At 38.8% G+C, this 16,624-nt stretch overlaps 1 protein-coding gene and 1 non-coding gene across 2 annotated transcripts in view; both read left to right on the top strand.

Annotated features, from left to right (window-relative positions):
* LOC134747665 (disheveled-associated activator of morphogenesis 1) overlaps positions 1 to 7,762 on the top strand; it is a 108,397-nt gene extending 100,635 nt beyond the window's left edge. The window contains exons 19-22 of the mRNA XM_063682273.1: positions 8 to 121; positions 1,867 to 1,995; positions 3,413 to 3,595; positions 4,367 to 7,762. Of these exons, the coding sequence (XP_063538343.1) occupies positions 8 to 121; positions 1,867 to 1,995; positions 3,413 to 3,595; positions 4,367 to 4,669 (729 nt within the window). The 3' untranslated portion in view covers positions 4,670 to 7,762. The remainder of the gene's footprint in view (positions 1 to 7; positions 122 to 1,866; positions 1,996 to 3,412; positions 3,596 to 4,366) is intronic.
* A 5,333-nt stretch (positions 7,763 to 13,095) lies between these two features.
* Trnaa-ggc (transfer RNA alanine (anticodon GGC)) lies at positions 13,096 to 13,167 on the top strand. Its single transcript has one exon. It is a non-coding gene; the product is annotated as a tRNA-Ala (tRNA).
* Positions 13,168 to 16,624: the final 3,457 nt, after the last annotated feature.

The raw sequence follows: 16,624 nt of genomic DNA, 5'->3' as shown, positions 1-16,624 counted from the left end.
GTTTCAGTTCAAGGATATCCTACTGCTGGAGGAGGACCTGCCCCACGTGCGCGCGGCCGCCAAGATCTGCGTCGAGCAGCTCGACAAGGACGTCGGCGCGCTCAGGACCGGCCTCAGGGAGGTGAGGCCGTAGTTCACAGATATCCTACTGCTGGAGGAGGACCTGCCGCACGTGTGCGACCGATGTAGTCGCTCGCCCACATAACACGATGCAGTCGCGATGCAAACGCAATACCGTCGCGCTTCTGTCTCAATGCAAACGCGATACCGTCGCGCTTCTGCCACGATGCAAACGCGATACCGTCGCGCTTCTGTCTCAATGCAAACGCGATACCGTCGCGCTTCTGTCTCAATGCGAACGCGATACCGTCGCGCTTCTGTCACGAAGCTAACGCGATACCGTCGCGCTTCTGTCTCGATGCTAACGCAATACCGTCGCGCTTCTGTCGCAATGCAAACGCGATACCGTCGCGCTTCTGTCTCGATGCTAACGCAATACCGTCGCGCTTCTGTCGCAATGCAAACGCGATACCGTCGCGCTTCTGGCTCGATGCTAACGCGATACCGTCGCGCTTCTAGCTCGATGCTAACGCGATACCGTCGCGCTTCTGTCTCGATGCTAACGCGATACCGTCGCGCTTCTGTCTCGATGCTAACGCGATACCGTCGCGCTTCTGGCTCGATGCGATTCAGTAATTGTATCGATGCAAACACGGTCGCGCGTTTGCATCGAAACAGTTGCGATGCTGTAGCGCGTTAGTAGCGTATTGGCAATATTGGCATCACTTCAGTAGCGCGTTCGCGTTAGTAGCGATGCTGTAGCGCGTTGGCATCGCTTCTGTTGCGCATTGCAAATATTGGCATCACTTCAGTAGCGCGTTCGCGTTAGTAGCGATGCTGTAGCGCGTTGGCATCGCTTCTGTTGCGCATTGCAAATATTGGCATCACTTCAGTAGCGCGTTCGCGTTAGTAGCGATGCTGTAGCGCGTTGGCATCGCTTCTGTTGCGCATTGCAAATGCGACTAATAAGCGTTAACTTTATTAATAAGTTTTGTTTTTCTTAGCTCAGTATAGAGTATTGTATTGTGGGTATTTAATAAGTAGGTATTCACATTTAGAAATTAGTATTAGTTGAATACGTTGTAAAATTTTAGTGCTAACCACCAATTACGTGTTAACTTGTTGCTATTGGTGGGAACCTATAATTGGCTTTTTGTTATTTACTTATATAACTATTGTATAATTGATAGCTGTTGGTTCTCCGAAGAATAAATAAATAATAGCGATGCCGCAGCAGGATCGAGCTCGAGTGTGTGTTTAAATACCACTCACTTCTCTGTTGGGTTTCGGCAATGGCAGACGTCATTCTCCTTCAGGCGCTCGGCGAGTATTGAGCGACGGAGCAGAATGTGAACACGCCCTGCCGCTCGCGCTGCCGGTCCTTTGACTTCCGCACAAAAAACCGCCATTTTGGGGAGCGCCGGGCAGCGCGAGTGGCAATGGCAGGGGCGTAAGAAGTATCGTGTTTCCACGGGTCTCTATTGTTTCCCATATAGTTTTAAGTCATAATGTATTGTTTGTCCACATTTTCGTTAGTCACAATTTGTTGTTTTTTTTTTTTCAGAAACGACTTTTCAGGATTGCCATAAAACAAACCTAACCTAACCTATCTATAGGATAGCCTGAGAAAAATCCTGAAAAGTTAACGGTTTCAGAATTATGACTAATGCTAATTATGACAATCATTACATTATGACTTTCAATAATAATGTCAAACAAAGAGACCCCTGTTTCCACACTCGCCCTGCCCACTTCCCTGCTCGCTTGTTGCGACTGAATGTAAAGTGTGCATTATGTATTGTACAGGTGCAGCGCGAGGTGGAGTACCACCTGTCGCTGCCCGCGCCGGCGCCGAGCGACGCCTTCCTGCCCGTCATGCGCGACTTCCACGCGCACGCCGTCTGCTCCTTCACGCAGCTCGAGGACCTCTTCCAGGTGGGTTCCGTCACAGACCGCTCCTGCCCGTCATGCGCGACTTCCACGCGCACGCCGTCTGCTCCTTCACGCAGCTCGAGGACCTCTTCCAGGTGGGTTCCGTCACAGACCGTTCCTGCCCGTCATGCGCGACTTCACGCAGCTCGAGGACCTCTTCCAGGTGGGTTCCGTCACAGACCGTTCCTGCCCGTCATGCGCGACTTCCACGCGCACGCCGTCTGCTCCTTCACACAGCTCGAGGACCTCTTCCAGGTGGGTTCCGTCACAGACCGTTCCTGCCCGTCATGCGCGACTTCCACGCGCACGCCGTCTGCTCCTTCACACAGCTCGAGGACCTTCTCCAGGTGGGTTCCGTCACAGACCGTTCCTGCCCGTCATGTGCGACTTCCACGCGCACGCCGTCTGCTCCTTCACGCAGCTCGAGGACCTCTTCCAGGTACGGATCAATATGCTCACATGTTTCCATTGCCCAAGAGTGTACAATCGGACTTTAAGGGCAAAAATCGTTTAAACGTCTTGCAGGCGGTCCGACGATAAAAATGTAGGTGTTGAAAAAAAAAAGGTTAGCTCAGGTAAAGTTTATTGCCGTCCATTGTCTTTGTGACGGTCGACATTTCCAAACTAAGATAAGGAAAACAAAAAGCGTCCTCATTGGTTATCTTTATGGGGAGGCGAAGCTTAGCTTAAACAACAACTAATAAACTGTCCTTACTACTTATTGTTTGTCTCATTACCTTCTTTTACCCTTTTAATATTAAGGTAAAGAATCCTAAATGCATCGTAATTGGTAATCTCTATGGTAGGCGGAGTTTAGCTCGCTCGTAAGGATTGAATTGAGGTCAAAATTTATTGAACTGATTCACGGTCAATGTCCCCGATAGTACAATTACTTCGAGAACGTGAGACTTGTCTTTTTTTCATTAATATAATAATATACTGTCGTACTGTTTCTGTAGTAGAAGCTATGTACGGATACGTTTATCGACCCCGCATTATTATTTCGTAATGCGACTGACAATATGAGCGTTGTATAAGGTCGTTTCACGAAAGCTGGCACGAATGGAATGTCCGAAACTTCCATGGTATGAGTGACAGATGTATCAGCCGCCATTTATTGGTTAATGTCATTCACACATACATATATTTCATTCACTCATTCGTTCCATTCGACCCACCTCTTGTGAATTGACCTGTACCTACACACGACCATATGATGGACGGCACAAGAACTGACCAGTGTGCATTGCTTCCATTTATATCTACGGTATTACTATGTCCTTCCACCGCACATTTTTGTCATTTACCCCAATACATTATTCCATAATTCGACAGGAACTAAACATGAGCGTTGTACACCTAGCATCAAATCGATAGTGAAAGCCAAAGCAGCTAAATACTAGCTTAACTATTTCCCCAGGACATGAAGAGTCGCCTGGAAGCGTGCGCGCACGCCTTCGGCGAGGAGACCAGCGCGTCTCCGGAACAACTGTTCGGGGCCCTGGACCAGTTCCTCACGCAGCTGCTCGAGGCCAGGGCCGAGTGCGACGCGCAGCGACGCCGCCGAGATGAAGAGGAGCGCCGCACCAGGCACGAGCAGGAGGTACAAGTATAAACTGGACTTTAATACAACTTCCGAATAATGTAAACAAACCGATTTACCTTCCGTTATCTTGTACTTTTTAAGGACAACCATGATATTATTAACAGTTTCATACCTATGTTTAAATTCCTCAATCCCTTCTCGAATGAAGACCTTTTTATTCTAACTTTCATTTTTACCTTAAATGGCTTTATTGGTTGTGCTGAATTTAAAACTCCACGGGGATATAGATATTATATGATATTTATTAAATTAAATTAATTAAATTAAATTAAATAATCATTTATTTTCAGGCATGTGTGTGAGCAGGCAGGCGGTGTTAGTAACAAAAAAAACTTAAATACTAATAATATTGTCTTCGGTTACCGCGATAGTTACTCATGAAATAAAACTATGAAAACGGATTATATCGCGAATATTGAATTTATAATACATACGCGATATAATCCGTTTTCATAGTTTTATTTCTTAAATACTAATGTTAAAAAGTACAATTAATTAAAACCTACCTATTGTCTTAATGTAAAATTTTTCCTGGAGAATTTCACCGGTCTGTTAAAAAAGTACTCCATTTTTAAGGAATTTCACTTGATTATTGACTAAAAAATATACCTGATATACTACTTAGACGATTAAAATAATTTAAAATGTATGTGAATTTGCCAACATATCCATAATATCTCTAAAATAAATTCATATAACCTTATAAATCGCTAACGTATTAAATTTTGTAGTCACGCACAATATTCTAAATTTATTTTATTCTTCCAGCTCAAAAAACGCACCATGGAGCGCAAACAAGCCTCCAGCCTCCTCAGCTCCGTCGGCAAGTCGCTCGGCAAGTCCAACGCGGACTGCAACGGACACAGCGACTCCTCCCGGGACTCCACCCTCACCAACGGACAGAAAGGCGAGTTCGATGACCTTATCTCTGCATTACGAACGGGTGATGTCTTCGGAGACGATGTGGCTAAGTTTAAAAGGTCCAGGAAGACTTCCAAAGCGCAGAAAGGACGAGATTCACCGCCCAGAGGCGTCTGCAGGGAAGATTCTAGAGAGAGATCTAAGAACTGAAGGAAAGGAATGGGCCTAGAGAAGTGAAGTGTTTATAGAAAACGACAATCGAAATTTAACCCACAGTCAAAAACCTCCAAGTTCCAGGGCATTTTGACATTTCATATGGATACTTTGTATGAATTCGCGTCCATCGGACTTAGATATAAGTTTTCTAGCGACGAGATATCACTAGCGGACTCGGTGGGTGAAAAAATATGCATTTGACTGATGATTTGACTTTGTCCCATCTATCATTAACATTTTTACTTTTTCGATTTAGTTTGTCGATAAATTATTGTCATTGACTACGGCCTCAGAAAGGTACTTAATGCGTGTGAAAAAATGGCGTGCTGATAGAATAGCGCCTATTTGCCATTTGGCATTTCTGCATGATTCTAAAGAAATTATGCCAAAAGGCTTTGACGCTCCGCCGCTGGCGGGTAGAAGATTTTGGAACAAGAATTAAATGGGTGGATCAATTATTTATTATTATCATTGTGACCAGTCAGCCAGAAGAAATAGTAGCACTGTTTGTTGGCTGAAAAAAAACTGTACCACGTCATACTCAGTACGGGCTATTGCAGAAAGTTGTACCTTTTACAAGGGTTTTAAGAGTGATTTAGGGGAGTGTAACGATGGCGCTCGTTGCCATGGTGACAAGAGAGATTCCCCCAATAGTAGGATTTGGGATCAGTAAGCTCAAGTAGTCGCAAGTGTAAATAAAGTTAACCATGTGAGCGTAAAGTGTGTTTCAAGGGTCGCAAGTGTGACAACGAATTGTGAAATCCGATGCCATTTTATTTTCTAATCAATCTGGTGCCTAATTTTGAATTTTAAACGGTTTCATTGTCTCTTCCAACGCGAACTGAACCAAGACTGTACGTTATTCCATAGACTTTGATTTTAGAACGTTAACTATAAGCGTTTGTGTGATTTGAATAACCATAGAGTAGCGTATTGTTTTTTTTTTACTCGAATTTTATAAGTATTTACAGTAACTATACATCTACCGTCAGTTTTGTGACTCACGGTTGGGGAAATATATCCTAGACCATTTTGGCTTGCATTTTAATCTATATTTAGATCTAGGCCATTTTCATTAATGTTTAGCGTAAGAGAAATATTGTTTTCTCCAACTGTCAGATCATTGTAACCCCATATAAAGTAAGGACGCCGAGCACGTAGAATTTCGTACAAATACACGCGCATGATCATACACCGGGGTTTTCGGTGCGGGAATGTTTGACATTAGCCAAAGTATTGACTTAAAAAACAGAATGTACTCTAGCAGGTTTCTACCTAATGAATAATTAATTAAACAGAAGATTAAATTAAAAATTATGTTTTTTATATTTAAACAAACTTTGCTACAAAGTGAAACACATTTTTCTTTTCACCACACCGGCGCTAGTAAAATTCTTACTGTAGAACATTACAAATTAAATCCAAATTTTAACGAACGTTATTTAATACCTATCATTTAAAAGTCAATTCTACTCGCCGACATCAGAAATCAACTCAAATTTGCATCAAATTACTTCTCCACTCTTGTGGATAAAATGCAACTTTCTCTTCCGTTTTTGAAACATAAAGGGGGTCTTTACGAGCTTGTGTAGTTAAAATAAAACTGTATTAGTAAGTATAAAATTCACAGAGGTTGTTATTCATTAGGTATAATATGAGGTTTACTCTGACTGGTTTATCTATCTTACTCAAATCATTCTCGCATCAAAAACCCCGATGTATGCGCATTGCGCATGTCATTGCTGTCCTGCCGGTGATGCGGACGGTCAATGCAACTATGTAAATGGGATAGCAATATCATTACGCGCGTGTGATAGAGATAGCAACAGGCGGGTATATGTACGATATTCTTCGCGCTTAGCGTCCATACTTTAGCCTAATTATTACAGTATTTTAACATATCCATGTGGAATTTTGGACGAGTATTGCTTATTCTCTATGTGTGACTGTTAGGGAATTGACTGTATGCGAAGATTCTTCGATTGTATAAGATAAATAAAGTGAAAATCCGTACTTCAATTTGACAGCTAATGTAGATGGCGCTATACGTCTCCGTTCACAATGCGATAACTTTGGTTGTCAATTTAATTTTTGATAATTTAGTTACTTACCATAAAAAATGGCCCTGCCTGTGAAGCCGATAGTCCTGAGGTCGAATCCCGGTAACCGATTTTATTTGTGTGATGAAGATGAACACAGATATTTGTACCTGAGTCATGGGTGTTTCCTATATGTATATAAAGTATGTATTTAATCTGTATAGGTATGTATATCATCGCCTAGCACCCATAGTACAAGCTTTGCTTAGTTTGGGGCTAGGTTGATCTATGTAAGATGTCCCCTAATATTTATTTATTTAAAAAGGCCCGTAAAGCGCTATCTATTTATGCTGCCAAACTTGTGTAGATTTTTCATACTGTACATCTATTTTACGATGAATAACCCTGTCGTATGCTTCATGTAGCTTTTCAATCTCGTACCCAATAGGGCCACTCAGCAAGCTTCGTGGCCTTATCACGGTACTTATGTAACTGAGAATCCTTAATATAGGAATTGACTGTATAACGTGCTGATAAGGTTTTGACATTTTAATACTTTGATAACAAACTTTTGGATACATTTACACCGCACCACAAACATTTGTGACGTCCTAGGGATAAAGGTACCTTATGGCGGTTGCCGCTTACGCTATTATTAAGCTACTATGATTACGCCAGCCGCCATAAGGTACATTTTCCGTGGAACTTCACATTTTAATTTTATTTTATTCTGATCTTATTGTAAATATAATTTTAATTTATCAAAATTTGTTGAGATTTTAATAAGTAATTTATTAAAATGCGTGTCTATGAGAGTTTAATTGTAAATTTTATGTTTTGTTCGGTATTTATTAAGCGTATAGCTGTGCATGCAACCAAGCGTCTTGTCTCAAATGTTTCCAAGCCAAAATATACTTTAAATTTGAACATTTAAAGTCTATTTTGCTGTTACCATTTGGTACGAGACGCAATGATACGTGTTGTTGACTGTACATTAATATATTGTACCTTAATATAAACACTATTAAATAAAAACTTGAAACACTAATTATGTTTACCTTAATTATCCCACGCTCTGTTTCCTCATTAATTAACGTAACTACTCGCAATCAAAATCCATACTAATATTATAAATGCGAAAGTCTGTCTGTCTGTTACCTCTTCACGCTTAAACCGCTGAACCGATTTAGTTGAAATTTGGCATAGAGATAGCTTGAGTTCCGGGGAAGGACATATAGGTGGAATCATGGTGGAATTGAGATAATTAATGAATTGCCTTAAGGTGGTTCGATTTTCATACAAAATTCAACCTGCTTTAATTAAGACACTACACACTATTACTACACAAATATTTGCTCATTTATCTACTTTCGAATATTCGTTTGCGCTAAATTAATAGAAAAACTTTGTTTCATACAGAAATCATACATAAATCAACGTAATTTTTTCATCAATTTTACGTATGTGTGTGTCACAAATGTCGTGTACAAATACGTTGCGTGCGGCGTTGCCGCTCTATGACGTTGGCGACGTTGCCTGGCCGACCTGGCAGGATTTGCAGTGCCGTCATGTTTAGTGCATTTTTATTTGACAGTGTTGACACTGACACATAGGGTCATGTTTATTGTGACTTATCAACATGGATACCTATGTTTATCAATTTGTTTGTATAAATTGAAAATGATAGCAACGTCTAAATCAAGTTACAAAAATCATCGGTGTTCTGGTCCGCGAAAATTTAGAAAAATTCAGACTCAATTGAAGCGGAATTCATGATGGTGAAGTTTCGTAAGGTAGGTACAGTTTCATTCCTTCATTGTACATTGTAATTTTCTCGTGCCGATCTTTTTAGAAAATAATTCTCACTTCTTCCGTAATGATAGATATAAGCAGTGAACAATACCTATATAATGTAATTATTACTGTTTTGGTTGCCGAATAGTCAATGTGTCACTAACTCTAAGTTTTTTTAGGTATTGTGTAAAATGAAGAGGCATTCTTGGAAATAAAATGTTTTCCTTCATTAGCCAGAAAAAATCAGGACATCCTCACTGCAATAAAGTAAAATAAAACATTTCCTGGGGATGAAACTTATGGAATTTTGTCTATGAATGAAAAACACAATTATTACTAGGTAAGTAAATGATAACTTTATTAGAATCCATATTGTTGCATCATCTTTATTCCTATAACATTAGAGATTTTGTGCTATCATGATATTATTTTTCTTTCAGGTACAGGGACAACTACGGATAACAAATATGAAAAAATGTTATTTCATTTGTTGTGTGAATCCATCTACACCAACAAGACATCCACTGCTGGACATAGGCCTCCCCAGGGATCTCCACAACGACTGGTCTTGCAAGACCGGCCAAAATATCGAGAAATAAATAATATAAATAAACATGATAAATATCCCGTTTTCTATAATAGTTATAATAAGAAGGCCATGCAATGTTGTTACTCACTGTAGTACCTACTTGAATCAAAAAAAAAATATATAAAAAAAGTTATAATTTTATTTTACAATTACTACTTTATTATTAGTACATTACGATACAAGTGCGAAAAGTAGGAAATTGGCAACGAGTGGCGATAAATTGAAACACGACCGAAGGAAGTGTTTTAATCGACACGAGTTGCGAATTACCTTTTCGCACGTGTATTGTACAACGTTTTACAGTACATAATTATGGCCCTTTACATTTTCGACATATGCAAGTATTGTACTAATTACCGCACTAGGGCGGTAACGTATATGTAGCACCATATGTACTAAAAAGTATTTTACAGTACATATGGTGCAACTTTCTCGCCCTAGTGCGTAAAGAGCACTTTTCATGCATATGTCGAAAGTTTAAAGGGCCATATGTACTGTAAAACGTTGTACGATACACGTCCGAATAGGTAATTCGTAACTCGTGTCGATTTAAAACACTCTCTGCGGTCGTGTTTTAATCTGTCGCCACTCGTTTCGAATTTTCTCTTTTCCGCACTTGTATCGTAAATAAATGTTTCAAACTGCAAGGGTACGATGATAGATCTCAATTCAATATAATTTTGCAACATTTGGCATTATTAGGTTATAAATTGTATGGAGATGAAATCTATCATCGTACCCTTCCAGTTTGAAAAATACTATAGAGGCTGGGCAGTAAGGGATTGCTTTACTTGTAGAACTATATTTAGCGCTTTAAAAAAAAACTGATACCTGACACTTACAAACCTGGACTTCCTTGGGCTAGTGCTACTAAGAATCGTCAGTATTCTCCATCCTTTCTGAGTTGGAAGAACCCAAAAAGGTGAGATTTGTGAAAGTCAGGTTTTCAATATATGTGGCGTTTTCAACCAAACGGGTACCTACTTATTGTTGTCATATTTCCATAAAGCTTCAAAATGAAATCAACCTAATCGACAACCGACAATGTGGTACCTTTTAGTTCAAAACGTCACATATTTTTATAAAACGTTATTAACTAATTTATTAATAATACTGAATATCTGGGAGAAAAAGAAAACATAAGTAAAAACTCAAAAATGCTCGTTTTCCCAGAGATAAGACCTAGCTAGATCGAACCCCTTACAGCAAATTTCATCGAAATCGTTAGAGCCGTTTCCGATATCACTGAAATATATTTCGGTTATATCGGAATCGGACAAGAATTCGAAGAATAAAAGGTATAACAAACATAAGATAACACAAAAAGGACAAAAAAAGTACCCCTGACGTACCAGTCTCGAACCCGAATCCTCTTGCACGTATTTCCACGAACATACCGCAACGCCATTGCAGCATACTTACACTGCATGAAATTGTCTACTACAAGCATCACGGAAACACTGTTTGCATGTGTGAGTAATAGTAGGAAATAGCATGACAGAAACACTCTGTCGACTTTAAAAGTGTTTTTTGCACTAATGAAGTATTCAATGTTTATTATAATAGTTCAATATTTATGTAAAGAGTGCGCTAAACATACTTTTAAGTATACAGATACCAACACTATTCCGCAAAAAAATAAAACCTGAAAATTTGCGAAAGTGACGCCATCTAGCGGGGTTTAAGCTTTGGGTAACCTAGTCGAACCACCTTAATACTTTGTGTGCATATTATGGTCAAATTGAATGATTGCTATTAGACTCTCCAGGCGCTAAACTTACACTAACTGCTGTTACTGATTCCACGCAGACGAAGTCGCGGGCAAAAGCTATACCTAATATAATTAATTAATTTAGGCCTGGTAAATATATTGAATTATTATTACTATATAGAAGCCATACCAAACAATGAAGTGGTCGCAATCGCAACCTGCCACGCTACTAAAACGTCGTAAGTGCCGTAAAATTCATGGCGCTTACGCGTTTAGGTCGCGAGATTCACGCTCCGCTTTTATAGTTTGATGCCAAAACAGCGGCAACTCATGGCGCAAAATATGTAGTAGGTAGTATATTAATTATGTATATTCTAGTATTTTTATTTGTGTATTTTGTGGTTGGTGCAACTGGCCCTAAATAGTTCGTCATGTGGCATGTTCTATATTAATAACAAATCAAGTTACAATTTTGAAACTTCGAATATACCTGCAATTATCTAACGCATTTATCTTCGAGAATTTAAATCGTTTCCAGCTTTCAAGATTATCATAAATCTCTGTCATAGCAACGCGGGACCCATATTTCTATTGTATTTTAAAATAATGCAACTTCAAAGGAATGCAATCGCTTACAGATGTCATACCTGTCGAGCCCGCAGCGGGATTTAACCAAACCAAAGATACTTAAGTAGACAGAGTGCAAAATAGTTATTTGTTATACAAGGGTGCAAAGTTATATTTTACCCGCGAGTGTTTCAACACACGAGAAGTAAAATACATTTGCGCCCGTGTATAACACAAAACTTTTCACCTCACTATAGCGAGGAAAATGCAACATCCACAGGCGTTAGATCATCTTCATCACTGGAATCACTCATTTCTTTACGATATTATAACAGAAAACTCTGGAAGTTGTGTATTTTTACGCGAGTCGGTAAGAAAAGTTTTTAGTAAAAAAATTGTTGACAATGTTGACATTTCTGACGTATGAAATGTCAACGATGCGTTTTGAAATTGCATCGACTCAACTTGTGCGTTCAGAATTATATTTAACATCATTATAAAAAAACAAACGTTTCTTATGGAATTTTAAGGTTTATGACTTAAAATCAATAAATAAAGCTAAATTTGGTATTTTTCATTAGATTCTCAAACCATCTATTTAATGATAATTAATATCGAACGAATCATTATCATAAACGATTTACGTTTTGTTATCTGTCAGGCTACTTAAACACGCTCCATCCAAGGTCAAATTACTTTCCCCACTAGTGGATAAAACGCGTTTTTCCCCGCTTGTATCGAAGGATAAAAGACAACTTTCCGAGCTAGTGAGGGGAAAAGACTATTATTTTCGTAAAACACTGATTTAAACTTTCACGATTTTTACTCATTATTATTCACAACGACGGGACTTAATCGCGTAAAATAAGTTTTAAACCAGTCCAGTCCAGTTAAGTTTTGAGCCAGTCTTCTCCGAGACCACGGGGACAACGCCGTCCTCGAAACGTCGAAGGTGGATTTAAAACTCATTATTTTCGGAGTCGACAGTTAGCGTCAAGTAGCGGAATAATCAGTACTGCTACTCGACACTAGATGTCACTTGTGTCGCGACTGACGAAAAGTGTATTGCTAAACAATTTACAACTAATATTATAAGCAGGAGTTGTAAATAGAGTTCCGGTTAATCCGGTTATCTAGTCCGGTAATCTAGTCTAGCTATCACGGTTCATGAGATACAGCCTGGTGACAGACAGACAGACACAGGGCATAGAAGTCTTAGTAATAGGTCCCGTTTTTACCCTTCGGGTACGGAACCCTAAAAAAACCGGCCAAGTGCGAGTGGGACTCGCACACGAAGGGTTCCGTACCATTATACAAAAAACGGCAAAAAAATCACGTTTGTTGTATGGGAGCGCCACTTAAATATTTGTTTTATTATGTTTTTAGTATTTGTTGTTATAGCGGCAACAGAAATACATCATCTGTGAAAATTGCAACTGTCTACCTAGACGGACAGCGGAGTGCGGACAGCAGTACTAGGATCCCGTTTTTACCCTTTGGATACAGAACCCTAAAAAACTAATTTGGCTTTTAAGTTCTGTTACGTTCGAAAACTCATGCGATTGTTCAACAAATTCTCACGGAACAAATATCAAATATTCTGGTTTTCAATGACTGTATGTTGGGACAAAATACAATCGAGGTTGTGAACCTTAATATGCAGATGTCGCTAGTGACGTCGTCACAGTTGCAATGATTAAATTCGCGTTGATTGACGGATGGTCAGCTGGCGCAATTGGTAACGCATTGGACCGGCAATCCAAGGATGTGGGTTCGAGTCCCACGTTGACCAGAGTTTGATCATCGTTGATTTTAACATTGTGATTGACATCTGTATATACAATATATAGAAAATACAATCGGGGTTTGTTTTGCCAGATGTCCGTGCTAAAAGAACGGATATGGAATGGCTATCTGAAAGAAAAAACGGAATTGTTTCAGCGAACTTCCAATCTTGCTCTTTATTACGAGAACTATTGCAGCCGGATGTCGGGGAATAAGCTTTGATGAGAAATCGGTTTTTAATCTTTTGAACCGATTCCAAGGAGAAATTTTTGTTCTTATATTTTTTACGAATCTTGCCAATTGCAAATAGATCTTCTGACAGTTCTGACACAAGAATATAACGTGATATTTCTTTCAGAAGACAAATACAAAGTACAAATAATTTATTGAAAAAAAAGTAAAAGTTGCAGTTCTGATTTGCTATTCGATAGATAGGTAAGTACTTTTGTTTCGGTAATTTGTGTTTATACAGTTTTATGAATACGTTTCGAAACTCTTTGGCTTTTTACTCTGGTTTGGTTTTGACTCGTTGTTATTTTTATTTTATTTTATAATGATATAGGAGGCAAACGAGCAGACGGATCACCTGATGGTAAGCGATTACCGTCGCCCATGGACACCCGCAACACCAGAGGGGTTGTAAGTGCGTTGCCGGCCTTCAAGATGGGAGTACGCTCTTTTCTTGAAGGTTTGAAGGTCGTATCGGTCCGGAAATACCGCAGGCGACAGTTCATTCCACAGTTTAGCTGTGCGAGGCAGGATGTTTCTGGAGAAACGCACAGTTGAGGACTGCCAACCATCTAAGTGGTGAGGATGGTAATTGTTGTCGCGTAGGACGAGCAAAAAGAAGCGGCAGGGATTAATCCGAACAATTCCTGGTGTTGCCAGGCAGTCAGGTGGGCCAAAATATTAACGGAATGGCCGGTTTCAGACGAAAGGAAAGTCTTGGGTCCGTAAAGTTGGCTCGTTGGGTGGACGACATTCGGAAGATTGTGAGTTATTTCGGTGCCCACATTTCACTACCGTAGAACATGTAACGAAGGATTTGTAGATGTACTTTACATATTACTGGCATTTTCGGCTCAGACAAGAGCCTTGTCAGTTTATTGCTTATATGTGTTGTTTTCAAGCAAAAGGTACCACATTGTCGCTTGCCATAAGAACGCTCTGACAGGTTTTCCGTATAAAGATACAAGCAATTTTCGTCCTTATGTTAAGCGACAATGTGGTACCTTTTGATTGAAAATGTCACATATAACTCCATCCAGAGTTATTTTATATGACCTACATCAACTGTGATCGTGCTATCATCACCGATACATATAGAATATTGTACGTTTCATAACTAGTTTTGAAACTACGATTACGTATTTCGCCGAAGGGAATACTATGGGGATCAAACTAGTTACGCAAAAGCAAACGAAATGCCTTCATAGAGATTATTCTGTTGTTCAGTTAATTAGACGACCGAGAGGATTCAGTGTCATTGCCATTAGTCATATTAATAAAATATATATTATTATAAAAAATATTAAAAAAACACGACTGCAGTTTAAAAGCGAGCTGAAAAGCTAAGCATATTTTTAGATATGTTAGTTCCTTAACATAATGAAAGTCAAATAGAATACCGGGTGTTTCCTGTAACAGGAGCAATAAATTAAACTGGAGGCTGTACGCCTCAAACTCATTAACATTTGTTCAGCAACTTTTTAAAATTATAAAATTTTTAGATTATACCTTTTTCATACTATTATTTTCAATGTACGCTGCCTTCTGTGTGTTTGACGTTGCTTGTCACCCTTTAAACATAACAAATTTTGCAATACATTGCGTCTTAGAATAAACTTTAAAGTGTAATGAAAATCAAAACACAAGTTATTTTTAAAAGTTGCTGAACAAATGCTGGTCAGTTTGAGTACAGCCTCCAGTTTAATTTAATGCTCCTGTTACAGGAAACACCCGGTATAAGTGTTCAGTTGAGGTCATAAACAGCAAACAGAATTAGCTATGAATCGTTTGTCCTTATCTGTCATTTTGACATGTATTTGTAAGAAAAGAGGACAAAACATAATTTAACTAAATCACAGTCTCGATCGCTGCTACATTTTAAAGTGATAAATACACATCTGCAGTATATTAAGTAGGTAGGTAATAAATAAATCCTCAATGTTTGATGAAAGATAATTTATTTAAACATTTAAGACTCTTGAGAAGTTACTTATAAATTGTTTAAGGCTAAATTATTGTACCTATTTACATTAATGTTGAACAACACTAACTTCATGCCCAATTTGGTGCTAAATCCGGAACTAGGAAAGTTACGCTCACAAAACTATTGCTAAAAATTACTTAGTGTCCTTCTACTTATGTTGAAGTAAAAAAATGATATGGAATTTATGTGAGGTAGGTAAATTAAATTACACACATAAATTTATAGTCTGATACTTTCGAGAAATCTCTTTTTTCTTCAATTCACCCAAGAACCCTACCGGCATAATCCAAATATATATACCCTTATAATCTTACCATTACTTTTAGATAATAGATCAAGGACGATCCTTACTTTCTCATTTCAGCATACTTTTACAGCTTATTTCAAATATGTCCTAAGAAATAAACCTTGTATCGATGTCATAATGAAGTTTTTAGTCACTAATCTATTTATTTATCTATCTACTCGTCTATTTATCTATCTATTCGCATTTCATGTCAGTAATGAGAATAAAAATTTGAAATTCGTAATAGGGCCACAATGTACAGTCAAATATAAATAATATCAAACACACAACACGCCAAAATCTCATCTTCACCTTATACTTTTACGAATATAGACCTACTAGCTTTTGCCCGCGACTTCGTCTGCGTGGACTTAGTAACAGCAGTGGACTAAAGTAAGTATAGCGCCTGGACCAAATCTCATAGCAATCTAAATTTGAGCATATTATGCACAGAAATTAGCAGGCACTTCGTTAATTATCTCAATTCCACCCCGCTTTTTACTTTCTTAAGGGATGATTGTCGGGATAAAAACTATCCTATGTCCTTCTCAGGGACTCAACCTATCTCTATGCCAAATTTCATCTAAATCGGTTCAGTGGTTTAAGCGTCAAGAAGGAACACACAGACAGACAGACAGCCAGACAGACAGACAGACAGACAGACTTTCGCATTTATAATATTAGTATGGATTAATATACCTATCTCTGAAATTGTCATTCTTCAAACGTGTCACGCATCAATTGTTTTACATATAGACATAGCTATATCTCTTTTTGTAAAGTTATTAGAGAAAATACTTTTGACGCGTAATTAACTTTATTAATTTCCCCTAAAGGGATCCCTACTGGCAAACTGGAGTATAGCTTTTTTACCAGTCTGTAGGTTACCTCAAGGCTTGACCAACGATGAAATCCGATTATTTGCATTCTTTAAAAACATCTACTAGTCATTGTACATTTACATCT

The sequence above is a fragment of the Cydia strobilella genome, chromosome 15, assembly GCF_947568885.1.
Source record: "Cydia strobilella chromosome 15, ilCydStro3.1, whole genome shotgun sequence".
Taxonomy (NCBI): domain Eukaryota; kingdom Metazoa; phylum Arthropoda; class Insecta; order Lepidoptera; family Tortricidae; genus Cydia; species Cydia strobilella.
The sequence above is the reverse complement of the archived record's forward strand: the minus strand, read 5'-3'. Positions and strand labels throughout refer to the sequence as shown.